This window comes from Harpia harpyja, chromosome 13 (genome assembly GCF_026419915.1).
Source record: "Harpia harpyja isolate bHarHar1 chromosome 13, bHarHar1 primary haplotype, whole genome shotgun sequence".
NCBI lineage: Eukaryota > Metazoa > Chordata > Aves > Accipitriformes > Accipitridae > Harpia > Harpia harpyja.
This window is the reverse complement of record NC_068952.1, coordinates 844,646-872,197: the sequence shown is the minus strand read 5'-3', so window position 1 is coordinate 872,197 and position 27,552 is coordinate 844,646. Positions and strand designations below refer to the sequence as shown.

Genomic DNA, 27,552 nt, shown 5'->3' with positions numbered 1-27,552 from the left:
GTCATGGTTTATTTAAAAATTGGAATGACAGGATTAGAAATAAGGAAACAGAATAAAACATATATGGATATAATTTGAATTTACAGGTCACCATTTCCCTTCTTAGCTCTTTAATATATTTCAGTTTAAGATGTGTGCTAATCACCAGGTGAGGATTATGACTGAATGCTGTCCTTTAGCTGGATGGGTTTGGTGTTTCATATAGCTACCCAGCAATAGTCGACCTCTGAGTTCTCCTCTTTGAGAGAAATTATGATGAAAAGGCAGCTTCACTGGGCTGGAGAAAAGGTTTTTCTGGCCTAGTAGTGTGTCTCCAATGGTGTTAGTTGTGTGAAGATTATAGAATAATGAGTAGTGACATTTCCCCAGAAAACTCTCAAAGCTCCAGGATCAAGGATCCCTGAGGCTCAAGAATCTCCTAAACCAAAAATGTCTCTATTTCAGAGCCCTCAATGAATTTGTCTTCCATGAACTTGTCCAGTCTTCTCCTGAATTCATGTAAAACCTTTAGCATCCATCATGTGGCAGGGAGGCACCACAGCTTAAGTGCTTGCTGTGAGAAGAACTACTTTCTTCTGTTTGTTCTAAACTTGCCACCTGCCAGCCTCATTTAATGCCCCTTACATCTTGGACATAACTGTGAAAGCTGGTCCCTAGCCCCTCTGCCGCTTCCCAGCCACACAGAATCTTACAGGCCTCCACGGTATTGCTCTTTGGTTACTCTTTTGCCCAGACTGAAGGATCCTAGTCTACTCATTTGCTTTTTGCCCAGAAGGAAACCTTTCCACACCTTTGGTTTGTGTCCTCCTCTGAACCTTGTCCAGTTGTACCTTTGTGAGGTGGGGACTTGCCAGCATTGCATGTTCAAGACGTATGTATCCCATGAAGTGATAAACTGCAGTTACGATGTTCTATTCCATTCCTAAGACTTCCTAATATTTTATCTGTTTTATCCAGTGGAAATGCAGTTTGGATTGCTCCTATTTCTGTGTACCAAGTAAAGCTTTGGCTTCTTTTGCAGTAGCATGAGGTTTTGGTAAAATCCTTCCTCTCCCACCTCCATCTTTTTGAAGTGGGGAATGATGCATAAACGCTGCATGTGAGCATCCAATAATAAGATCGTTCTGACTGCTCCCTCCTCCCTCACTGCCTGAATTCTGATGTATTATCTCTCTAACCTCTCCTGATGTATGTCTTCTGGCTTTGCAGGATGCTGGATATCATAGGATGCTTTTGGCTTTAGAAAGAGGCCAGACATGAATGTAAGAAGAGCCGTACTGGGTCAGCCCCTCCTTTCTTGCTCCTTTGTAAATGGGGACAAATAGGGGACTGGCTGCTGCTGCTGTCCACCTTGCTCCAAGTGGTCCATGCCCTGAAGTTTGCAATCTTTTTCTTCAGCTCTGCCACCGTCAGCATCTGGGATTGTTCATCTAAGCAGATATGCTAGTGTGAAGGATGGGAAAGGGAGAGGGGTGAAATACATCTATAGCCCTCACCACCATTTTGCAGCACACCTTAACTGATGCATGAAAGAAAAAGCAACTGCATCTGCTATCTTCAGACTTGTTTTATTGCTGTCACAGGAAGAATGTTTTAGAGGTGGAAGGCAATGCACATACTTCATCTCAGTGACCCCATGACTCCCCCCCCCTTCCTTCTCCGTATTGTTGTTTAAAAAAAGCAAAACAAACAAACAAACAAAAACCCAAAACCCCATTACAAACAAACAAAAGAACCCCAGTCCTCTCCCACCACTCAGACATATTTCTCTCTCTCTCTCCCATCTACCCCCTAGCCTGACTTATGGCTTTTTCTGTCTTTGTGTGAATTATCTCCTCTCTGTCTCCTAGTTTTCCAATTCTCCTACTTGCATTCTTGCCCCTGTGTGATTGGTTTTTTTTCTTTTTTGCACTTGTTAGCCGCCATGAGTATCTCTTGTTTGCCTCAATTAAATAATTAAACTACTGTCTTTTTCCCTACCAGCTCTGACTGGGAAGACCATAATCCTCCTTAAGGCATGAAAATAACATTGCTAACACTCAGGACCTCAGCTGACACTCTGCAGCATCCAAGTAGTCGCCTGCCTTGGGGGAAAATGGGATTACTCCATTGTGTGTTTGCGGCAGGTTTGCTCTTAGCCAGTGATCTTAGCTGGGCCCAGAAGCTGATGGAATGGTGAGCCTGTTACTCCTGGACCTTCTTCCCATGGTGGTGAAGGTTGCCAAGATCATGCTTAGTCACAGACTGTGGCTCTAGATCCATGGGAAGTGTCTAGTTCTTAACTATTGACATCTGTGCCCCAAGGCCAAGTCATCAAATAGTGTTTGTCAGTAGTCATCTGCCTTCCCGTGCCATTTTAGATCCTCCGAAGCACACTTCATGCTGAGTGGCGATTTTATCACAGTTCTGGGCCCCTGAGATCACGTCAGAAGAGAGAGATACCAGGCTGTAACTGAAGACTAAGTGTGACTGGAGACCACTACTCTCTGGTGGATAGATGGCACAAGCTTTGCCTAGGCATAGGTGAAGAAAATGATGGTAGAATAAAATAGAGTTGAGCTGTCATGGGATGGATCTTACTTACACCTTGTGTTTTTGCACTTTTGGGCTCATGGCCTCTGACATCAGGCCTGTCCCTTTAATGGATCATTGTCAGTATTGGTTCATGATTAGGATCAAACTTTCAGCACTTTCACAGCAGGAGGATGTGGGCATTAGAGCAACACTTTGGGGTTTTCTGACTCATTTGACAGCAAGAGAGACATGCCTTTTCCCTGGCATAGTGAAGATAGGATGTGAGAAAGTTGCATGAAAATCTTTTCTGCTACAGTTGCATGCTGGGTCCAACTGGTAGAGGGATAGTTTCAGGTATGGTTGGGGAGGTGGCTAGCTTCTCCCCCCAGAGATCCATCTTTTTGCAGTGAGTATCAAAAAAGAAATGGTGACCTCTGGTCCTGGAAGATTATAGAAATTGGAATGTCTTTGCCTGGGAGCCCATCAGATTCCCTCAGCTGGTGGATTGTGAATTGCATTTCACCCAAGAAAAAGTGATCACACCACCTGTGATTGTATAAGACAATGGCTGTCTTGTACACATCCAGAGCAGAGGTGGGAAGATAAGAGCTTTGTACATGGACCTCTTCCTTTCAGATGCAGTTGATACCAGATATTGTCAGAGCATTTGAGAAGGGCTCTCTGTGGACAATGAGTGCCAGTTTGAGACCTCTCGTGTTGGCCAAGTTATTGGAAGTCTTCCATCATGGCCTTAGTGTTTTCTCCCCAGGCATCCCTCTAGGGCTTACAAACATGTATCAGGAGCATTCCCTTATCAAAAGGGGACCCCTGCCCCTTCAGAGGTGTGCCTAATATTTATTCTTCAATACTGTGTTGGGGATTACAGTGCAGATTAGAAACTTGAGCAAGAGCAACTTGCCATGCCTGAAGTTTATGCATGTGCGTCTTCCTAGATGATCCCCAGAGAATTCAAGGCTGGAGCATCTGGACAATCCATAACTGTTTTGGGACCTTTTTCACCTGCTGTTTCAGGATTGATTGTGCTTCATTTCCTGAACCTTGGTCAGGAGAAGGCATTTGACAAGATGTATCATGATCATTTAATGGGTAATTTCTGCACAGTTGGCTGCTTCTCTCTCATTCTATGAGGCATCAGCCCAAAACATGGTGTGCTACTACACAATGTGCAATTAAGCTTTATGTCCTCATGGACATTAACATCTTTAATAGAGAAACATGTTGGGTCTCTTCTTTATCCCACCGGTAGTTTTGATACTCAAAGAGTTGGAATTGCGCTTTGTCTTGTGGAAGTTGACGCGCTCTGATGTGACATGGTCTAGACCTGGCACATGGACTGACAAGCCATGCCCTCACCAGCCTACATCTACTGAGTCATGAATCCTTGTCCAGTGCTCGCGGGGGGAAAAGGTACCACAAGGGTTCCCTAGTTCCCATTGCTGTGCCGCAGTTTGGTTTATCCAATATATTTTCTTTACTGCTTATCCCTTTCCGTTGTTAAATCTGGCCCAATAAGAAACTCAGGAGTCTGAACAGCCCTAAATGGGAAAAGCTGATCCAGTCCATGCTCTGCCCCTGTTTCAATACCATTCCTCTGTGACTCTGATAACCTTCCAAGGGGAAATTCTGTATTTCTTCTCACTGGGGTGCTGTGGATCTCTGCTTACCCTGTAGCTGGGGAAGAAGATCTGATCTGCATCTGTAGCCATTGCCTCCTTTCTCTTTCTGGATCCTGGAGAGGTGGAGTGATTGCTTACAATGCAGCTAGACTGAATGAAATATACTGCTTTGTGCCTTTCCTGTTACCTCCCAGGGTTCCAGAATGGCCAACATTTCCTTTGTATATGAGGAATTCCCAGTGAGACCTATCCAAACTGCTGGTCTTCCACCACAACTTCCCTATGACTTGAAAGCTCTTTTCCAAGTAAGGCCAACTACAGGCACCATGATAACAGGTTGCTTTCATAGGTCCCTGTCTGCATGTGGTGTAGACCTGTTGGGTGTCCTGGAGGTGAGTCCTGTCTGGTACCTTCATGATTTGAGCCTAATTTTTAGCTTACAATTAGGTGTACATAACTTTTTTTACCTTGTGCATGGATGACAGACAGATGCATTATTCTCAACCAGTAGACAGAAACTGGAATATCTTCCTGAGTCAAGGAAGTCTTATGAGATGATGTTACTTGGTCGTCTACTACCTTTTCCTACATTCCCTCATCACCTGAGCTCAGCCTTCCCTGAAGTCTCTTCATCTAGCCTCAAACCCCATCAAATGGTTACTCATAAAGTTTTTGAAAAAAATGATAATATTGTTCATGTATGCACATGCTTTGTCATCACTTTCCTTGTTTTTGTGTTCTGTCCAGACACCAAAAGGCTAGGTCTGTTACTGCCAAGAAAATATGGCAAGTCAGCCTCTATCTACACTTAGGTCCATGGTATACAAACTAAAAAATTCTTAATGGAGTGGTGTATACAGGCATAGCTATGGTGGGCATTATATTCTTGCTGAAGAGGGATGCTTGGCTCGTTATGAAATAACTACTTTTGGAAAGCATGTCCACGTACATGAAAGATTAGAAGGGGCCTGGGAAAAGCCAGCATGGATTTATCCAGGACAGAGCATACCTGACCAACCTGACCAGCCTTCTGCGAGGTGACGACTTCTATGGATGCAGAGAGAGCAGTGAATGTTATCTACCCTGACTTTACACAGTCTCTCATAATGTCTTCGTAGCCAGATTGGAAAGAGATGGTTTGAATAAGTGGACCACAAGGTTGGTGGCAAATTGTCTGGATTGCTGGGTGTCAGAGGTTTGTGATCAGCAATGCAAAGTTCAGTTGGTGGCTAGCCACTAATGGTATCTCTCAGGATACAGTACTGGAGCTAATAGTGTTCAGTGTCTTCCTTAAAGACCTGGATGGTGGGACAGAGCACACTCTCAGCCAGTTCACAGAGGATACCAGTTCAGGAGGAGCAGCTGATATGCTCAAAAGTAGTACTCAGAGAGACCTTGATGGGCTTACAGGGACCTCATGAGGTTCAGCAAAGGCAAATACAAAGTCCTGCACTTTGGATGGCATAAACACATGGAACAGTACAGGCTGGGGATCAACTAACTGGCTAGGGAGGAGCTCTTCTTCTGCAGACCTGTATGTCGTAGTGGTGACCGTGGAACAGTAGTGTGTCCTTGTGACAAAGCAAGCTAACCATATGTTGGGCTGTATTAGGAAAAGCATAGTGTAAGGGAAGTGATTATTCCCTTCTGTTAGGCACTTGTTAAATCACATCGGGAAAACTGTGTGCAGTATAAGAAAAACATACAAACTGGAGTGAGCCCAGAGGAAGGCTATCAAGGTGACTGGGAGCTAGAGCACATGCCATAAGGGGAGAGGCTGAGAGAAGTGGGATTCTTTGACCTTAAGAAGGGAAGGATCAAAGGGCATCCTGGTTTTGCCTTTTGCTACCTGTAGGGAAGACTGAGCTAGACTCTTCTGAGGTGCACAGTGAAAGGATGAGATGCAATGGATGTCGTCCACAGCAACAAAGGAAATTGCAGTTAGCTATGTGGGAAAAAGTTATCACCAGGAGGATGTCAAACAGTAGTGGGATCTTCATCCTTGCAGATAGTCAGAATGTAACTTGACAGGGCATTGAGCAAGCTGATCTGACTTTGAAACTGGATCTGACTTGGAAGGTAAGCCCTGCTTTGAGTAGCGGGGGGCTAGGTGATTGCCTGAGTTCCCTTGCAACTTAAAGATCTTTTGAGTTCCAGCCCTCTGCATCCGTAACACCTCGCGCCAAGGCTCTTGCTGTGCTCCTTATCTGACATCCTGTGTAACTGAGGGATTGCTTGTCATCTTCCTCCTGGCTCTGCCAAGTTAGCTGTTCTTGGGCCCAGCAGAAGGAAACTCAGTATGGGAGGCTTGCAGTGACTGTGGAAACTCTTCTGGTCCCTAATAATATTGTGTCTGCAGGCAGAGGATCCCTAGATAGGATCCAGTAACTCTTTGCATGACTTCTGGGAACCGTGGTTGTTGTTGGGACTGTTCTGTGCACTTTCCCACTCCACTTTGCTCCTTGTAAAGCTTTGACCTTTCATCAGCAATATAAAGGGTTCAGAGAAAGCTGAGAAGGCTCAAAAAGACCATGGAATAGCTTGAGAATAATGGCAGCTGAGGACGGACACTAGTATCCTTCAGCCTGCAAAAGAAGACCCTACAGGGAATACAGTAGAGGTCTGTAAAATCCCAAATGGCCTGCAAAGCAAGGGTTACAGAAGAAGAAGTTATAGCAGAAAGTAACAAAAGTTGTTTTGATTGAGTGGGTCCTTGACTGCATGAAGGAATGCTAAGAATAAGACAGCTGAACTTCTAATTTTAGCGTGTGATTTCTTACTTCAGACTGCTTAAGTATCAAAGGAGTGGAAGGTGGCAGAAGCAGTACCAATTTTTAAATGGCTTCAGAAGATCCCAGTCCCTGACACTGACATGTACATCACAAAGAATCAGAAACTGTGATAAAGACTGGGCTTAGTGGACAGATGGGTGAGGATGACCTAATGAGCAGAAGTCAGTACAGCTTTTATAAGGGCATCTGTCTACAAATGTATGGAGTTCTTGGAAGGAGTCTTTGAGGATGTGGGGATATTAATTTCTAAAAGTCACTTGACAGTAATCCTTGCCAAAGTAGCAGTTAGAAAGCAAATATAATCCTAAGAATAATTAGAGTAGTATTAGAGGGTAAACAGAAAATACCCTTATACTACCATGTACATCTGTGTGAAGCATACTCTTAAATACTGTGTGTAGTTCCATTCCTGCACCTCAAAAAGGATATCTTGAAATCGGAGAAGTTTTAGAGGAGGGTAACAAGGAGGCTAGAGATAGATTCACTTCCAGATATGGAAAGACTAATTAGACTAGAACAGTACACTGAAAAAAAGAGAGGACTGACATGTACATGACATCTTTAAAATCAAAGGCAGAATGGCAAGAAGTGAATGGAGAATGATTGTTTTCTGCTTCTTCTGATATGAAAATGAGGAACTGCCAAATGAAATTAGCAGGTGGCAGGTTTGAGTGAGCAAAGATGGTTCACATAATTGGTGCATTCTTTGCTATAAGATAGGAGTAGTCTAAAAGTTTATGTATTCAATAAGTAATTAGGCAAATTCATGAGAAAACATCCATGTAAGACTACTAAATACCAGACATGCATTTACTAAAAGCAAGACTGTGACCCTTCAGTTATTCACATTCAGTTTTGAGCAAGAAATACCCTGCCAACAGCAGCAGTACAACTCCCGTTTCCATCAGAGGTGAAAAGGGGCATCGTGACATGAGGCTAACAAGCAGAAACACAATCCTATCATATTAAGCAGTCACAACAGTAAAATCCCTTTCAAATCAAAGAAGCTCCTACCATTGCCATATTACATCCACTCTCTGGAGAGGTGTTACCTGTTCCTTGGTCTGACCGATAGTCAGCTCTAGGAATTCTTTTAATCAAACATAGTGCCACTGCAGGAGTGGAGCACCTAATTCTAGGTCAAAAAAAGGAGGAAAAAGATGGCTCAACTGAAAGCTGCAAATAGGCATTTTACTGGAGTTTGGTGGAAGGTAGTAGGAAATGGCAGGCTCTCCTGGCCGCCTGATCATGCTGATAAACGGAACTGGAATATAAATGTAAACAAATAGGGTGTTTGTTCATGGTAATTTTTATTCACAACTTAGTGCTAATTCTATGTCATAAGCCAAATGTGTTTGTCACCATATTCTCTCTCCATATAGACTTTAGGCCGAATCCTTTAAGTTCTGCATTATTTAACTGAATAATTTTATTAGAAATGCAGAACCTCACATACGGCTGTGTTGGCCTATAGCATCCATTTTCCCTTTGACAGCAGAATGTCAGATTTCCCTGCGTAACGCATTGATGCACATAGCACTGTTGCCAGTAGCTTCATTCTCTCCTAAAGAATATCTGTTCTTAGAAAGCAACAAGCATAAACCATGTCAGCATGAGCATTTGTACTTGCTATCTTATAAAGAAAATTGTATCATCCTTTTTCCAGTTTTATTTTCTTCTGCAGCCAAATGTGGCAGGCCACGTTGTACTGGTTTCGGCTGGGATAGAGTTAATTTTCTTAGTAGCTGGTTTTGGATTTAGTGTGAGAATAAGGTTGATAACACACTGATGTTTTAGTTGTTGCTAAGTAGCGCTTATCCTAAGTTAAGGATTTTTCAGTTTCCCATGCTCTGCCAGCAAGCAGGTACACAAGAAGCTGGGAGGGAGCACGGCCAGGACAGTGGACCCGAACTAGCCAAAGGGATATTCCATATCATAGAACATCATGCACAGTATATAAACTGGGGGGAGTTGGCCAGGAGGGGCCGATCGCTGCTCAGGGACTGGCTGGGTATCGGTCAGCGGGTGGTGAGCAATTGCATTGTGCATCACTTGTTTTTCTTGGGTTTGTTTTTTTATTTTATTATATTATATTCCTTTTCACTACTGTTATTATATTTTATTAGTAGTAGTATTACATTTAATTTTAATTTAATTATTAAATCATTCTTATCTCAACCCACAAGTTTTACTTTTTTTCTGATTCTCCTCCCCATCCCACTGGGAGGAGGGGGACTGACTGAGCAGCTGTGTGATGCCTAGTTGCTGGCTGGGCTTAAACCATGACAACTGCGCATAAGCATATCATAGGGCTTCTGACCAAGCTGCATTTAAGCCAGACACTGCAACGAGTCTGCATCCTAGGACTGTGTTTTCCTGTTTCGTTTACATCTTCTGGCAGCTCTTGAACTCTACATATCAAATGTGCTGTTCTGCATATGTCTAATTTACGGGAAAGCTGAGCTGAAGTTAAGGCTTTAGAGTTAAAGTAACAAGCCAACTGCAAGATTTCATCAAATCAGTAGATTTATAGATTTTTTAGATTTAAAGAAAATTTTCTGTAGATTTAAAGAAACTTCAGTTACCAAGCCAAAACCAGCCTGAGAAACAACTGATATGATTTTATGACATTTGCTTTCATTTCTTGGTACCTTTCATAGGTAAGATGGACATTAGAAGCTGCACTTGGTCCTCATGCTCATACCTCAGATTTTTTGAGAGAGCCACCCTCAGCTACTTAACATAAATTGTTTTTGTAAATTTATTCCAGCTAATCATGTCCGTTTTCGAGAACAGCATGAAGGAAAGAGGCATCACTGAAAATGAAGCCTTTGACTGGGAGAAGGCTGGTACAGATATCTTGTTGTCCACTAGCACCTCTACTCCACCACAGCAAAACACTAGGCAAACAGCAGCCATGTTTGGGTGAGTATTGCGGTTGCGCCAGTCGGACTATGGACATCTTCAACAAAAAGCTCAGTAACAAGTTCATTTTTGAAAGATTTCAAGGCCATTATGATCCTGGGAAGTTGGAGCTGCATGGCAGACACTACTTGATTTGACTTTATGTATATTAACATACATTTAAGGTGGTGGAACCCAGTTTCAGACCCTCGCTGTCCCGAAAACACATTTTCTATTGGGGATGAGTGTGTGGGTTGGAGTCGCATTAAGGGATGTCTTGAGACTTTCGGCCAAGATTGATGGAGCCTGTATGCTTGTATATTTTGCATATTATATGGCATACATGGCTGTAGCTTCTGTGATAGTACCTGCTGTGAGGCAGTTGTTGCCTTGCTGTGGGGTGGGTTTGTGATTGATAGTGAGCTGAACACAGCAGAGGGCATGCACTCGTCACACCTCGAACACAGCTCCTCGACCTTTACAGGGTATTTCATGTGCTGGTGCAAAGGTGCACCAAGCTTGGGGCTCAGAGATGGAAATGAGTCCAAACAAAAGTTGATAAGGCTTAGTGCACTGGTCTGTTTTGGTGCTTTTGAGGGGGCTGACATTAAGGGATAACAATAATCCTTAGTAATACTATAGAAGAGAAAAGCTTAGTGTTATAGAAGGTAAAAGGTGTAAGGCCTATTAAGCCTCATTTGCTCATGCAAAGAGGGGAAGTTACTTCTAAGATAAATATTGTGTAATGGGCACTTCTGAAGAAGTTCACAGCCTGTGTATCAAGGGTCCTGTGATGCTTTTACTGATCCATCCCACTGTCTTTGTGACTGCATGTTAGGTGGAATCCTCCTGTTCTGTTTCAGGTTGTCATATCTGGGATAATGCTGCACTGCCTGTTTTTTCAACCTGGTAATACCCTAAGAGCTGCGAAGGAATTTCTGTGGGGCAGTGTGATAGGCCTCCTTCTTTAAGCACTGATAATTTTACCTTTCTTCTTGTCTCTTCCATAGGGTGGTTAATGTCACTCCGGTACCTGGGGACTTGCTTCGTGAGAACACTGAGGATGTCCTACAGGGTGAACATCTAAGTGATCAAGAGAATGCTCCTCCCATCCTATCAGGCCGGCCAGCGGAAGGTCTTGGTCAGACTCCAAACACCGCTTTCAATGAGGCTGAAGTTTGGGAAGAGACAGATGTGAATCGCAACAAACTCAGGATCAGTATCAGCAAAGTAAAGAACATTTATTTATTTCCTGTAGCTGTTGGTATTTGGGGCGATGGATTCATAGACTACTAGAAGCCGCATGGACTCACTGATGTAGCATCCTATATAGTGCAATCCGAAAAACACTGTGGAATTTCCCTGTGGAAATGGGAAATTACAAACAATTTTCTCACAGAGTAAAAGCCATTGGGATTAATTTGGATCTTTATGCAAATGACATTTTGGGGGCCAATAATGCTAGAGTGAATCTTCCGTACAATCATTATATCATTATCTAGGATCTTGATATTTCAATCAATGGAATTCTAGTTCTTACATAGCTGATACAGTATTAGAAATGTCTCAGGTTTGGAAATTATAAGCCAAAATTTTATTGTGTCCTAATCTCTTGGGAAAATAAATTTCATCAGAGATGTCTTCATAAGCCGTATTTTTCTACATCTGGAATCATCACTAATTTTTCTCTTCCAATTTTTTAACTTTCCTTTCTAAAGGTAGCACAATCTACAAGGAGCATCTAATGATGGTTTCACCCCTGTGAAGAGTGAGAGAAACTATCACTTAATATTCTTATATTTCTGCATTCCAAGATCATATTAGACGTTTTAGCTTGCATAAAGTGTATACTTAGTTGGTTTTCCTCGTAATCCCTAAGATGTTTCTGAGTCCTTTCTTGTAAATGTTACCTAATTTCCTGGAGGCATTCCCACTGAATGATGATTCCATAGTAAATGTTAAGTATGAGAATCTAGCAGTTAGTTTATTTATTAGATCAACTTACATATTGCAAGTAAATTAGTATTTGTTGTGTTGATCTCAATTCTTATTTAAAAATCAGAATGTCACATGGCATGACATCAGATACGTACAGAATCTGTTAGCAAAGAGACCTTCATCAAACAGACTTAAAATATTATCAGGGCATATCAGATTCACTTCACAAACCTGTCTTTAATGGACATTTGTGGACTAGCATGTTCAATCTACCAGTCTTCTGGGTCTGACCAGAATTCACTTCAGTCTCTACTGGCACAAAGTTAGTCCTTCTTTCAGGACTGTAGATATCTCCGCTGTCCTTAGTCTTATTAGAAAACATTATTCATGGCCAAGAAATAATCTCATCTAACTTGCTTAAAATTCTCCAGTGCAAATAATTTGGATCAATGTGTTATCTGTATGGAACACTACCAGTGGCATTCCCCAATACTGAGAATTATAAACCAAGTTCAAATCACTTCTTCATCTCTCACTGGTAAACTGTGTGTATTCCCCGAAGTTCTCATTTGAAGGCACTTGAAATAAGAAAAGCCTGGTAGAGTGGGACAGTTCTGTTTCCACAACATACGAAAAAAAGAGTATTACAGAAAAATCCTGGTAACGCCTATGTGTTTTTCTGTTCCTTTGAACCACCAGGTGCCTTGACGCTCTTCAGTCAGACTGAGATACGCACAAGGGAGTCCTAAACATCCTTTTTACGTGCTAGTTGTACATAATGTCTTAGGTACCCAGCGCTGTCATTCACAAGCCCTGTCATAACAGCAGCTAGAGGCAGGAGAGGTTTCTGCAAGATCCACAGCATGACCAGGTGACTGTCCTGCCGAGGGATATGCTATTTCTTGCTGGTTTACTGGCAAAGGAGCTTAGGGGGTTAGTCAGCGTGGCAATGAGCACTTCAGTTCTGACAAGCTTAGTAGCTACGCAGAAGTCTATGAAATAGAGCCCAGGGCATCATGCTCTCCAAAGCTGAAGAAGTCTATCCTTTCTCTCTGTGAGGGTTGTTATCTTTAGTCTGACTCTTGCCTGTCCTTTCGCTCTGCTAGGTTTATTATCTTTAGTCTGACTGTTCTCTGAGAGAGAATCAGTTTTTATTTAAGTCACAGTCACCACATGGAGGAAAAAAAGGAGGCTGCAGACTTGATATGTAAGGGCACAGCTTCACCTCTGCTTGTTATCTCAGGCATCCCTTGTGTCTTCAGAACCACAAGGGCAGCTGGTGTGTAAAACACCCTTCTGCTATTCACAGCTTCACCATCCTTCATCTTCCAGTCTTGTAGCACTAGAAGTAACTCTGGCTCTCCCTGTCTTGCTCTTTGTATTTAGGTGATGAGTAGATCTTGCTATATTTTTTCTCCCTAATACCTCTCTAAGTTCATCTTTATTTCTCTGTTCACACAGTTCAGACCTCCTTCTGTCCCACTTCTCCCATTTCTATGCTAAGGACAGTTTCCTTGCTTACTGTCACTGACCTTTCTGGTTCTCATTCCTCCACTGGATCGAAGTTCTCATTCTGTATTTTTTCAGAAGCCTCTTCGCTCTCTCCCACACCATCCCCCAATTCTCTGCTCTTGGATCTTACCAAGTTGCCTGTCACCCTACGGTTACATCAGCATTTTGCTCCTTTCACAAACGCATTTGACCTTCCTTTGTCACTAACCTTCTGCTGGCCTGAATGGATTACAGATTAAATCATTATCATCTATTCTGCTTTTCCTGTAATGCCTGAAAGTTCTTCTCCACTCTCCCTAGCTGCAAAGGCTCATTAGTTATGCATTCCAAACCCAGCCTGGATGGTTTAGATCTGCTAATTTATGGACACTGACTGACTTGCTGTAAACACAGTACATGCACAAAGGCAACTGTCTTGATCAGCAGCATTTTACTGAGAAGCCTGCTTACATTCAGAGCCTCTGGCATTAATAGAGGACAAGTGAATAGAGGGCATGTTGCAGAGAAGGGTAAACACTCACCACACTAGGAACTTGCGCTGGCATCTCAATGCACATCCACACAGTGTAGCAGCTGATGTTGCATGGCTGGCAGCACAACAGGGTTGAATGCAAATCCTAGACTGCCGCTGTAGCCCTTGGACCATTCTGCCTCTACGCTTTTGCCTAAGCAGGTCTCCTCTTCCAAGGGGAAGCAGCACAGTGGAAGGCAGAAGGCAGCTGTGTTACAGTCACCTACTTTGCTCCTTTGTCTGCTGTTAAATTAAAAAAAAAAAAACAATCAGATTCACTAAGGCCATATGAAAACGGAAAATATGTACTGGTAGAGTATGAACAGTCAATGCTCACAAGTGTCCATGAGCATGTTCAGGTACCTGCATGACCTTGGGTCTGTGGAAGGCTCTTACAGATGTTGTGGTTGAGTATATGTCCTGGAGGACTTTGTTTAGAGGACCAAGAGTTAAAAACAAAACAAAACAAAAAACCCCAAACCACCCTGGGAATTAGGAGATGGCTTAGTCATATCAAGTTCATCAGAAGTAAAAGTATGTACATTGCAGTATAATGCATGGACACTGCATAGACAAATATTGACATAGATAAGCAGTTAGGGTTTGTGTATGCAGTAGGTTTGCCCATGATAACTCCTTTGGATCAACTGTTCAGGGTAACTGAAATGCAAAGGCCACCTTGTAAAGGTGTTTAAATATTTGAATTGATTTAAAATCCCTACCTTGTTTTAATACTAGGTAATTGCCAGGGCATATGGCCCCTTGCATTCCTTCAAACATCGCTTGTGTAGATTGTGAAAATGCAGCTGAAACTGTATCCTTGAAGAAAGCACAGAGCAATAGTGAGGGATGGGAAAACAATGTCTGTGGTTAGATTTTGAGGTTCTCTGTGTTTACCCCCTACAGACTCAGTGCATGGTGGAAGAGGAGCAGAGAAATGGTGTCTGCCCCAGTTCCCCTGTCCGAGTGCCTCCGGAGTCCCCTACTGCACAAGTGCGCTCCCTAAGATACCGCCGTGTGAACAGCCCTGAGTCAGAACGCCTCTCCACTGCTGATGGCAAAGCAGATCTACATGAAAGAAGGTTTGCTCACCCTCTGTAGCCTCCTACTGCTTTTAGCAGTGTCTTGTGGATTGACTGTTGAGACCAACCTAATCATTAGATCAGCAGGCACTGGAAGTTCATTTTGGGGTGGAGGTGTTCATGAGCTTTATGATCTTTCTGACAAGACACTCATGTCTGTTAATAAGGAGAGTTAGTGGGAATGATTCTCATCCTGTCCCTGGATGGGAAGAACTCCACAGATGGAAGGAGGGACATTTGTCAGAGGGAAGGCAAAGCATCAGGTCAGAGATAATGTAAACAGTCACAAAGCTTTTGGCTGGCCTGAGGTGGGAGGGAAGAATGGATCTTGTTAGGATACATACAGGGATGCATGTATTCTGGGAGCTAGCTGGCAGATCCTGATCTGGTGGGTTTCATTATTTCATTACTTTTCATTAACAGTAATAATAGTATTCATTTCTCAGCATATAGCATTGTGCTTGTTTGCACGTGAAAAGTACATGTTACACCCTGATTTTGAGGGTAATAGAAATACCTTCTCTCAGATCCACAGCAAAGAAATAAACAAAAAACAAGAATAATAAAAATAATGGAAAGAAGCTTTTTAAAGTGTTGCGTGCTGGAGAACACGTGTTACAAGACATAAGCCCTTCGTGCTGGTAACCCCCTTCACATCCTTTGTTACTCTGTCTTCCTCTTCCCATTGAAAGTCAGGGCATGGACTATGGTTGCAGGACGTGCCGGTGAAATGGCCCCTCTAAAAGAGGTAGGAGAGAGACAGGTCTTCTTCTCAGAGAAAATCTGACAGACTTCAACCAAGAGGAACAGTCACGAGGAGAAGGTAGCTGAAAATGAAGAAGGATCAAAAAGAACTAGAGAGAGGATGAGTCCCTAGCACTACCCCCAGTTTGTTAGGTACTGTTTTATTCTGGGTGGCTGAGGGAAGCTGTAATGCTTCTCTGTAATTCAGGAAAGATTGTTTGTGTTGCTGTTAATAATTTAGGGTTTGAATAACAATTCTTGGTTCTTGCTACCTCTTGTTTTGCTTGCTCTGAAGAAAAGCTCTTTAAAATAGGAAGGGAAAAAAGCTATATATAATAGTCAGCAACACTAGCCCTGTATATTCACTGAATGCTTTTAACTCCTTCCTTTATTTCTCCCACTCTTCCTTGTCTACTCAGCACCATGCTAACTTAATATAGAAAATGAGCATTATCCAAACACATCCCTTTCTCCTGCCTCCTTCCCTCAACTCCTGTTTTTAAAATCAAGATCTTTTTTCATCTTCCAAGTAGCTTGCACCAAGTATGGTGCAAATATAGTTCCACTCTGCCACACAATCTTCTTTTTATTCTGTTTTTGTCTTTTTACAACACAGACCTGAGTCCCAGCAGTGGGAAATTCTTCTGGCTTTCTGCAGTAAATTCTTCCACTCCCAGAGTCTCTCCTCTGCTGGGGAATAGATGAAGACATTGGCTAAATCCAGAGTTTCTTTTATTTTTTAGCAACAGCTGTTTAAAATCCAGTTCTTCACACACAGAGTGTAGGCCATTTTGCATTCTTACTTTGCATACTTAGTGTTCCCTATTCACAGTCATACATTTTTAAGACTTTAACAAATACAGCCTTATTTCTGTCAGATCCATCAGACAGCTTTTGCTGAGATCTTTGTTTTTGCTCGCAACTTTCTCTACATCAACCTCTCATCACGTCCTTCTCTAATTCCCCTTTCCTCATCAAAAATTTTTCATTCTTGCTTGTAATTCTTTCCATCTCGGCTTTGACCTTCCACTGTGTTAAAGATACCCAGTTTGGCTTAGCAACTCTTACCCAATGGTCGGTCACTTCTCTGTTTCCCCTCATGCATGGGAGGCTTTTCCCAGAAGAGTCTGCAAGGCTCCTGTATGGTCCTTGTTGAAATCCTTTTGTAAAACACACTGCAGCTGTCCTTTTCTGGGCAGCGGACGCTCTGGCTTTGTGCAGCAAGCTGCTAGCCTCTGTGATAGACAGAGAAGCAAAGCAAGCAGCAGGTGCAGGCCAAATGAGAAGCATGGATGGTAACACTGTGGAGCAGAAAGACAGAAGTGCCACTGGCTTTTCCAGCTGAGATGCTGCCAGGGCTATTGGGGTACAGGGAGCTTCCAGAGCCTCTTTGAAACGTATTTCTGCATGGCTGCAGAAGCTGCTGCTATTTAGACCGTGAGCCACGGAACATTCATTATACTACCCTTTGTAAAAGGATACTTGCCATATTTCCTTCCTGCTCCTCCAAAGTATTTTGGGGTCATCTATGCACAATGGGATCAAAGATTCTTGCTGTCTTCGCAGAACTCATGTGGCTGCCTTATAGATAGCACAGTGCAGCTGAAGAGATTATAGGAGCCCAGCAGAGACACTGTTAAGTCAGATAGTAAATTTAGGATTTAGGGGTGTTTGGGTTGGTTTTGGGTTTTTTCACAAACCAGTAGAACTTAACAAAGGGGAAAGAGTATATTGGTGTTCTTGGGGGAAACTGTTTATCATCCTGTCATCTACAAAGAACAGAGATGCTGAATTGGCTGTCATACTGAACCACTTTAGGGGGAACATCTTTATGCTATTGTAGGTTCTAAAGAAATATTTTTGCTTAAGCTTGTCTTTCTGAAGCATACCAAGAAATGAGTGAGATAGACTGTACAGGTTTTCTCTCAACTTTTATGATCCCTAACTTTGAGCACAAACCTGATGTATTTTTAATGGCTTCATGTTCTGTCTTTAGATCTCGAATGGATTTACCTGGCTCTCCATCACGGCTTGTATGCTCCTCCCAGCCAGCCCAGATGCTGTCCATTGATACTGGCCAGGCTGACCGGCAGGCAAGTGGTCGGATGGATGTGTCTGCTTCAGTGGAACATGAAGCCCTCAGCAATGCTTTCCGTTCAGTGCCACTCGCAGAGGAGGAGGACTTTGATAGCAAGGAGTGGGTTATCATTGACAAGGAGACAGAGCTGAAGGACTTTCACCCAGGTGCTGAACCAAGCACCTCTGGAACCACGGATGAGGAGCCTGAGGAACTAAGACCTATTGAAGAGGGTGAGGAGAGAAGGCGTTTGGGGGCAGATGCTGCAGTCAGGCCGAAGACGCATGATGGGCGAAGTCGGGGTATGCAGCCTGTGACTGAGGAGGACAGTTCCCACAGACATGAAGGACCTTCTCAAACAGTATCTGACAGTAAACACGAACAGCAAACGGGAAGTCCAGCCCACTCCCCCCTACATTCAGCACCAGCTATCCGACAAAGGAGACGAGAATCTGAACCTACTGGTCCTCAGAGACAGGTAAGATCCCTGGGTCTGTATCTTGTTGCCTAGCATAGCATCATCTTAGGAAACCTCAGCTATGCTGGAGAATTCTGTGATTCCAAGCATGGATGCTCTTGTGAAACTCTTTCTGACAGTGCTTGCAAATGTTGTGAACACCTTAAATGTGCTCCCTATAGCTAGTACCGTTGTCCACTACCAAGGACACGCTGTTATCAAGGTCTTTCATCCGTTTTGGTGCAGGGACAAGAGGAGAGCACAGCTGTGGTTGTGAGTATCTTTAATCAGTTGTCTTATTGCTCTCCCACAGTGTTTTGTTAATAACCGCTTAGTTGTATGGAGATGTCACTAGCAAATCTTCTCCACATAGTTTCTCAGCAGCAACAGCAGTGTATGGCAAGAGAACGCTCTCTGACCTAATCACACACCAGCACTGGGCAGGCCTGCAGCAATGCAAATCATAAAATAACTCCCTGAAATTAAACTTTCTTCTAAATACCTAATAAAACCTCAGAGTAACCAGCACACACATCCCGACAAACTTACTTCAGTGACTGGCGTTGTTGTTACCAGGTATTTACTCACAGAAATGTTCTTTACCTACCGTGTTTTTTCCAGATAGTTTAGAGGGCTTTTTAATTTTGGTTTTGCTTTTTTCTGTGGTCCTCTGAAGATATAAAGAAGTTCAGTTTTTAGTGGGAGGTAATTTATTAGATTACCTGGAAAAACATGATATGGTGTTAGGCTCAGAGTTCCTCTGTCATACCTAATCTTCATTTCTCAGACATTCAGAAGAAGGCTGTCCCAGAGCGTTCACTGCAAGAGACAATAAAATTGTTCTCCTGAGGGCTTTTTCTATTTTTATGTTAATGAAGATCTCTCACGCATGTGGGATCCATAAGTGTAGCAAAGAGCAGGAGAGTCTCAGGTCATGGACACAGTGATACTCTCCTACAGCAGGCACTCGTGCAGTTGCTTGTTCCCCTCTGGAAGATGGTAACTCCATCTCCCATTCCCTCTTGAGCTTATTCTCTAAGGGAGTGTTCACTGGACTGGAGCATGTTAAAAGAACATCCCTCCATTCAGGCCTTGCCCAGATTCCTCTCTTCTCTGGATCCTGGAGAGGTACAAGAAAAAAAGGACTGTTAGTTTTGACAGCAAAACATGAAGGATACAAGAAACTATATAAAAAGAATCAAACCAAATCCTTGCCTGCCAGGCAAGATGTTCCTTACTAAGGTGTATGAAGCTGCAGTATTTACAGGAAGGATAGAAATACTGACAGCAGGCACTAGTGGGACTGTCCTGCTGAGCACGGGATAGTAGCAGTCCACACTTCTCACGGAGACTGTGTCCAGTTGCAAGGTTCCTAGGTAGTGTTTGCTGCATAAAGCCAATATGTTGAATGCCCCAGATATCCAGAGATTGCATAGGCAAGGTTGGCAGAGTTGGAAGGGTCTGTGTCTGAATTTGCTCTGTCTGTTCACTTACTGGGCTGGTCAGTGCAAGATGTGCAAGATCTGCAAGATGCGATGAACATGGCAAGAGCCGGCTGGTAAGAACCAGCTGTAAGAGCCAGCAGGGACACTTTACTGACATATTTAGCATAGCTAAAGAAGGCTGGAGGTGCCTGCTTGGCCATAGCATGTTATACTGCTGTGTGAAATGACTGGGGGAGTGGAGTGTGATGCAGTATGAAGGCTCCTTGTCACTGCACAGTGATACTTAAAAAGCAGGCAAACCAGGTAGATTAATGCGATTGTGGGTGATCACTGCTAATACATTAGACAGCCTTGGTTCTCCAGCGGACTGTGCATTTTTTTGCTCCTGTGCTCTGAAATACCCTTTAGTTTCTCCTGGGCCTAGCTTTGTACATACAGACCAACACTGGACTTCTTTGGCTGGCCAGGAATTAGCTGTGCTTCCTTTGATGTCTGGACCCTTCAGTTGCCTCTGTATACACAGCTTTGCAGTGACATTCATGTTTTTCCATTTGCTGTCACAAAACCAACTGCTAACTCTCAAAGGAAAAATGACTTGGTGCCTCAAGGAAAGCAGAAGCCTGTTCTCCTTAGATACAGCAGAGATGGAGGGACAGTTAGTTGGGATGCTAATAAGAAGGTGACCAAGGATTTAACTAATGAAAATACTGAAGGCCTCACTAGCATTGACAGATGTTTCCTGTAGCTCAGGCTTGAGCTTCCTCTGGGTTTGATTGAAACTGTGATTAGATTGTGTGTGTGTGTGTGAGAATAAATCTTCCTTATCTTTGAATATGAACTGAGCCTTTTAAGATAGGTAAAAATGTCACTAAATGCAGAACTACCATGACTAAGGTCATAGGCCTTGTTGTACCGATTTGGGACCTCATTCTGGTCTCCCGAAAACTGGTGATCATCCATTGGTGTCAGTAAAGTACTGAGAACAAATGGGTAATCCCTGCTCTAATGCTTTCTTCTGTTCTTCCATTCTCTGGCTCCAATATATAAGCCATTACTTGTTACTGGCAAAAAGACAGTGACCTCTGGATTATCAATCACAGCGTGGTTGAGGTTGGAAGGGACCTCTGGAGATCATCTAGTCCCATCCTGTGCTCCAAGATGGATCAACTAGAGCAGGTTGCTCAGGACAGTGTCCGATCAGAATATCTCTGAGGATGGAGACTCCACAACCTCTCTGGGCAACCTGTTCCAGTGTTCAATCACCCTTACGGTAAAAAAACTTTTCCTTCTGTTTAAATGGAATTTCCTGTATTTCAATTTCAGCCCATTTCTTCTTGTCCTTTCACTGGGCACCGCTAAGAAGAGTCTGGATCCATCTTCTTTTTCCCATCAGGTATTTATAAACGTCGATAAGAACCCCTCTGGGTCTTCTCTTCTCCAGACTAAACAGTCCCAGCTTTCTCAGCCTTTCCTCAAATGAGAGGTGCTCCAGTCCCTTCATCATCTTTGTGACCCTTCGCTGGACTATCTCCATGTCTCTCTTGTACTGGGCAGCCCAGAACTGGAACACGGCACTCCAGGTGTGGCCTCACCAGTGCTGAGTAGAGGGGAAGGACCACCTCCCTCAACCTGCTGGCAACACTCCTCCTAATGCAGCCCAGGAGGCTGTTGGCCCTTTTTGCCACGAAGGCACCTCGCTGGCTTGTGTTCAGCTTAATGTCCACCAGGACCTCCAGGTACTTCTCTGTCAAACTGCTTTCCAGACAGTTTTTTCCCTAGTGTGTGCTGTTCCTCCCCAGCTGCAGGACTTTGCACTTCCCTTTGTTGAACTTCATGAAATTCCTTTTTGCCCATTTCACCACCCTGTCCAGGCACCTCTGAATACCAGCACAACCATCTGGTGTGTCAGTCACTCCTCCCAGTTTTGTATCATCTGTGAACTAGGTCATTAACGAAGCTGTTAAACAGTAGTGGCCTCAGTATCGACCCCTGGCTACACCACTAGTGACTGGCCTCCGGCTGGACTTTGTTTCCCAAAGCACAATGCTTTGAGCCCCGCAGCTCAGTCAGTTTTCAGTCCAACTCACTGCTTATCTAGCCCATATTTCATCATTTTGTCTATGAGGATGTTATGGGAGACAGTGTCAAAAACTTTACTAAAGTCGAAATAAACAGCCTCCCACCCAGTTATCTCATCACGGAAAGCTATCAGGTTCATCAGGCATGGTTTCCCCTTCATATATCCATGCTGACTGCTCTCAGTCACCTTCTTCTCCTTCATATGTTTGGTAATGGCTTCCAGGATGATTTGCTCCATGCTCTCTGCAGGCTGACAAGCCTGTAGTTCCCTGAGTTACCCTCGTTTAGAGCTCAGATGTTTGTTCAAATATTCGAATCTGTTGGAAAAAAGATATTGTAGTACAAGTGTGAGGGATGGTGGTGTCCTCATGAAACTGTGTGGGTGTAAGAGGGAACACAGTATGAACAGATGCTGCTGTGGGTAAAGTCAAGTACAGAGGAGGCTCTGAATAGCCTGGGGGAATTTCTGACCCAAATATTCTCACATATTAGATATCTCCCAGTTTCAGCTGACAAGAAGACAGCTGCAGTGGAGCGTAGACCTCATGGGAAGCCCTGGTATAAAGGGAAAACAGGTCTGTCATGAAACTTATCTCCTGTTCAGGCCCTTCTGTCTGCACGCTGCTCAGTGCAGCACCAGGCACCCAGCAAGCTGTTTAACAGAGCTCTTAGGGATTACTTCAATATATGCATTTCAGGAATGTACTAATAAATCTCTGCTTATTTTTATGCACTAACGTGCAGATAAAGCTACAGAAATAGCTAAAAATGAGTGGAAAAAAAGATTGAACCTGCACTTCTGTTTACATATTAATCCTGACATAGGATTGCTGTTATTGTTGGAAACCATTTATATCCACACCTAGGAATACAATTTAAAAACCTGTCAAGTTCTTAAATATGCTGGGTAAATTCACTGACACTTGACAGAGACAGCAACTTACTGCTGCCCTCTGTGTTGGAAAGAAATACAAATGTTCATTCATTTGAGTTTTAGCAATTACTTCTGACTGTAGGTCCGTGCTCATAGGTATTTCTTGACTCTGAATCTCCCTTGCTGCTAGTGCAATTGGCATTGTACAAAATGTTTTGAGACTTGCCTGCCTAAAACATGCCTGTCCAAATGATGTCGCATCTAAAAAACACAAGAAAAGTGAAGCAATAGTGGGAGATCATATTAACTCTTCCTTACCTATTCTTCGATATATTCTGCAGAGTTCAGAGAGCATTTTGCTTACACTGTGTCTTACAGTCCCATCTCCCAGAGCCAAGAGTTCATCTTTTAGAAAAAGTCCCAACGTGAAGAGGCACTGGTGTATTTCCTCACCAAGTTAGCTGCGTAGTTAGAATCAATCTTAAAAAAATCTCCCTTGGTGCTATATTAGGCCTCTTTTCTCCCACAGCCAGCCTTCCGCAGCCAGGAGAATGCCAAAAATGAACTTATTTAAAGTTGTCCATGTCTTGACCCTGAGAGGGCAGCAGCTGTGGAGCTTATGAGCCCTTCCCAACCATACCCCACCATTGGCATCTTTGCTGAGAGATCGCGCAAGCATACTCGGCGTGAAGACCTGTGTTGGTAATACCGTCGGTAAGACAGGAGGCAGTCAGAAGCACATTGCACAGGCTTCCTGGGCCAGCTTCACCTGGGAGTCCAACTTTACCTATAATCACTGGTTTTCTTCTGTAAAAAAACTGTGCTGAGAGCCTCACTGAGCTAAGAAAATATTCTCTGTTCTGGTGCTGAGCCCACGGGTGCTCCCATGCTCCTGAACTTCATCGTTGCCTCATCTGACGGATGCTATAGTTGTGACGTTGCCCAATACCCTTGGGAGTAGCACAGCTGATCAGAGGAAAACCACTTCAGCAACCTCAGTACGCTGTTCTCTTCCTCCATTGATTTAAGTTGGTAACGATTATTGTTCAGAAAGGGACACAGAGACACAGGAGAGGGCTGCCTCACTACAAGGACAGCGCTCCAGCATTTTGGGTGATCTGTACTGCCTCTCTGGTTCATGTGGTGTAGAGCCCTGGGTTGCCCTGAGTCTGTTACCTGGAGGAACTCTGATTTGCACTGAGGACTGAACGCTGAGCAGGGCTTTTTCTGGGTATTATTTTGGGCCCGGTGGCCTCTGTGGCCCCAGACCCTGGAAAAGTAAGGAGGGAAATCTTTGTCCCTCCCAGAGTGCCTATAGACAGCAGGAGGAGAGGACAGAAACTGCAACTTCACTGGCTCTGAGGCAGAAAGAAGAAAAGCTGGGCTGAAATAATAGAGCAACAGGTAGAAGCAAAACACAGCAGGCCCTCAGGTTTATAACCCTGGGCAGAAGAGGTAGGCTGGGGGAAAAAGGCAGCAGGAAAAATGAGATACGAAAAGGTGCTATGGGTCTTGGTTTGCTTTCCCTTCTACAGCATCGTCTGTGGGCTGCTCTGAGGGGACCTGAGGGACCATTTCTCGGTGGTGAGAAATGGGCGTTTGCAGAAGAGGGGCAGACTCTCATTGCCCCTCACTCGGTGTAATTCCCCTTGAGCTGCACTTGGTGCCTGTTGTAGATGACGCAATTCTTTGACATCCAGCTCCTCCGGCTTCCCTCCGCGTGAGAAGAGCTTGCCAGCAGATGGAGAAGGGTATATGTAGAGTTGGCCTCTGTCCCATACGCTCTTTAGATTCAGGGTCCCTGTCCATCCATGTGTTAGGAATAAAGGATCAGCAGAGGGTGATACTATAAGAGAAGTAATGCTCACGTATGCTCGTTATGTATATACAGGTCACAACAATGAAAACCTTAAGCTCAGGAGACATTCCTAATTACATCTTATATCTTTAAAATATATTGACCTCTATGAACATCACATTTTTCTGGGACTTCACATGAGAGGTGTCATACTACTCCTGTCCAAACAGAGCAGAATAGGCCTGATGGAACGTGGTTCAGCCTGATTGCGGCCAAGGGCAAAGGGCTAAAAGGGGGCAGCACCTCCAGCGCTGACTGTGTAATTTAAGCATTAGAGCATCAGTGAAGAAAAGTGGTGTGTCTGTAACCTCAGCTTCAGCCAGGAGGCAGCAATACCTAAGTGTGCTTGCTGGTGGGGTGTTGCAATTTGCCCCTTCATGACCTGGGCAAGGTCCTTGGTCCTGTGCTGTAAAGGAGGTCCATTTGGGTAGTTGGAGTGATCCTTTTTGATCTGAGAAGTCTTTACCATGTTGGGATGATAAATACATAGGAAATTATACAATATGCTGAGCCATAACATGGAGCAAAAAAGTAGTAATAAGAATTCCAGTACACTTAGTTGTGCAGCCTGCCAACAGTGCACCCAAGACTGAATTTCTACACCATTTATGCAAAGAAGAGAATATGACAAATTAGAGCTGCTGTCTAGAATTTGTCTCTCTCAAATACTCTGTGTGACAGCATTACGTTGTTATTATCCGAGAGTCTGATCTGTGCAGTGACACGCAGTACTTTTAGGACTGTGAATAATTGCTTTTCACATTTAATGCCCACCACAAGCTGAGTAGTTCTCAGACGCTTATGAAGATAAGATACCTGCCTCAAAGCACTGCAGAGATATTGAAGGTGACAGGAAAGGGATGAGACTGGATGAAGTTCAGCTCTTTTTCTCATATCGTTTGCAAGGGCAACATCTCTAGTAAGGTAAGGAGAGCGATGTTGGCTTAAGAAAATAAAATGTTGCCTTTTCACATTTCCCAGTTACATTTTGAAACCTGCAGAGACTTACTGAAAAGAAATGCAGCACAAGGAAGGGAATGGATTTGAAAGGAAAAATATAATTCCAGGAAAAACGGTCTGGTTTTGGAAATTGAGGTTGCTGACCCCTGTGAAAGTGCTAGTTTCATAGCAGAGGTAGAAATGAGAGGAAGGGCTTAGCATTTTCAGGGTGAAGAATCTGAAGTCATTCCCGTAACGCCTTGCTCTTCCATTCAGTGCGTAAGGGGAAGGTAGGGACTGTGATCTCCTCCTGGCACAAGCTGTCCTCTGTGAGTACACTTTCCTCCCTCTCCCGGCCATCCCAGCATCACAGAAGCAGAAAGGGGACCTAAGAGTGCATCTTCTCCTCATGTCCTCCCGTGGCTCTGTGTTTTGAATTTCTCACTGAAAGGAGAATTATACTCTGCCTGCCTTTCCAGCTGCTGCTTATACTCCACTTACCAAAACTGGAAGCGTTAACACTCCCCCTGCAGGTACTCAGTATAAAAGTGTATCGGGAGGCCGGCAATGTAAGTGTGGGAAAAGGAAAAGTCCGCTAACAGCCCCCAAAGTTGCCTTTGCAAATCCCTGGACCAAGTTTTAGTAAGACTCCTTGAAAGAGCCCCTGAGAATCCCTCACTTTTAAATACGTATAATCATTTTAGCACCAGGTGTTTCACCTTTTCTCATACACATGGTTTCCAAGTGCGTTCAGAGTTTGACTGTTACCTGTAGGCAAGATGTACGAATAGCCTAATGACGTGTCAAGATGAGTGATGCCAGAGGAACAGAGAGGTGAGGCGTGTGGCCTGAAGAGCCAGAGGAGGGGACTGACGTAGCGGAGCCTGGCACCCCCGGTGTCGCTCGTGTCCGCGTGTGGCTGGGGAACGCGTGGCAGGCCCCCTGTAATGGCAGGCTCCCGCGGTGCCCGTAGGATCCCCGGGAATTTATAGACACAGAGCAGTAAGTACGCCCCGCGTAGAGCAAAAGCATTTTTCATCCGCCAGCGAAGATGTCTGCAGCATGCGCATCACAAACCAGGGGCGAGTCAAGTCTTTGCCTGACACCTTTTCCTCCACTCTTCTTGGTCTTTTTCAGTTGGAGGAGGACAGGCCTTCTCAGCACTCCCTCCCGAGGTACAGCCCCCTGAGAAGACTGGCGTCCTCCGTTTTCTCCTCCTCAACCCTGGAGACAGAACACTACCCTCACGTTGGTGGCACTTTCATACAGCGCAGCCGTTCAGCGGAGAGCAGTCCCGTACGCATGCCCCACCGCAGGCACATGCCCCTCACGGCAGGAAACCACAGACTCATGCCTTCCGTCCTCCGCATTTCCAGGTCCCAGCTCCAGCAGGTGTGGGCCCGCTTCACACACAAAACATAGCCTGTTCAGGGAAGCAGCAGCATCCATAATGCAATAATAGATCCCACCTGCCCACAATGTGTCACCACTTTAATGCAATATTGAATCCCAGACAACACTGGCCTAAGGTACTGTAACTTCCAAAGCCCCTGCAACCAGACCCCGCAGAGACTGAAAACATCTGCCTTTCTAAACCTCCCAGCAACCTGGGCGAGGGGCGGCAGCGTGGCCGAAGATGAGAACGCAGATGGTGAACGTGTGATGTGTGAAAGAGGTGGATGCCAGGGCTCGTCTCAGAGACTCGCTCGCGCGTCCCGCTGCCTCGGGGGTAGGAAGGGCAGGGCTGCCTCGCTGAACGCGTGCGACCGAGCCACAAACGTTGTCAAATTATGACTGGAGTGGAGAGACCGCGGAGGTATCAGCAAGCGTTACCTTCCCCGGGGCAAAGCGGTTCAAACATCTTTGTTGGTATCTTACACTGGGCCAAATCTGCAGGCGGTTTTACTCCATCTAGATATAGGCAGACTCCCACTGGAAGCTCACCTGAGGCAGGACCTCAGGATTTGTCCCTCTTGTGGAGTTACGATCATGTATCTCTTTGTTGCTTTGGCTTTGGAAATCCCCTTGCTTTTGTTGCAGTTTGGTTTCCACGCAGTGACCACGTATTTCTGTCTCTCTGGCTTTGCCTCTGTTACGTGACAGCGGACCTCTTTGTCTGCTCTCCACTCCTAAGCTGCTCCAAATCTACCTGCCTTCCCCCAGAGGCGCTGACTGTCAAGAGTTGGATA

General features: G+C 44.3%; 1 protein-coding gene across 5 annotated transcripts in view; it reads left to right on the top strand.

Annotated features, from left to right (window-relative positions):
* The window catches only part of TTBK1 (tau tubulin kinase 1), a 114,363-nt gene that overhangs the window by 65,939 nt on the left and 20,872 nt on the right, over window positions 1-27,552 (top strand). For all 5 annotated transcript variants that reach the window (XM_052806747.1, XM_052806745.1, XM_052806744.1 and 2 more), the window contains 4 exons: window positions 9,714-9,868; window positions 10,858-11,077; window positions 14,715-14,890; window positions 17,631-18,189. In XM_052806747.1, the coding sequence (XP_052662707.1) occupies window positions 9,714-9,868; window positions 10,858-11,077; window positions 14,715-14,890; window positions 17,631-18,189 (1,110 nt within the window). The remainder of the gene's footprint in view (window positions 1-9,713; window positions 9,869-10,857; window positions 11,078-14,714; window positions 14,891-17,630; window positions 18,190-27,552) is intronic.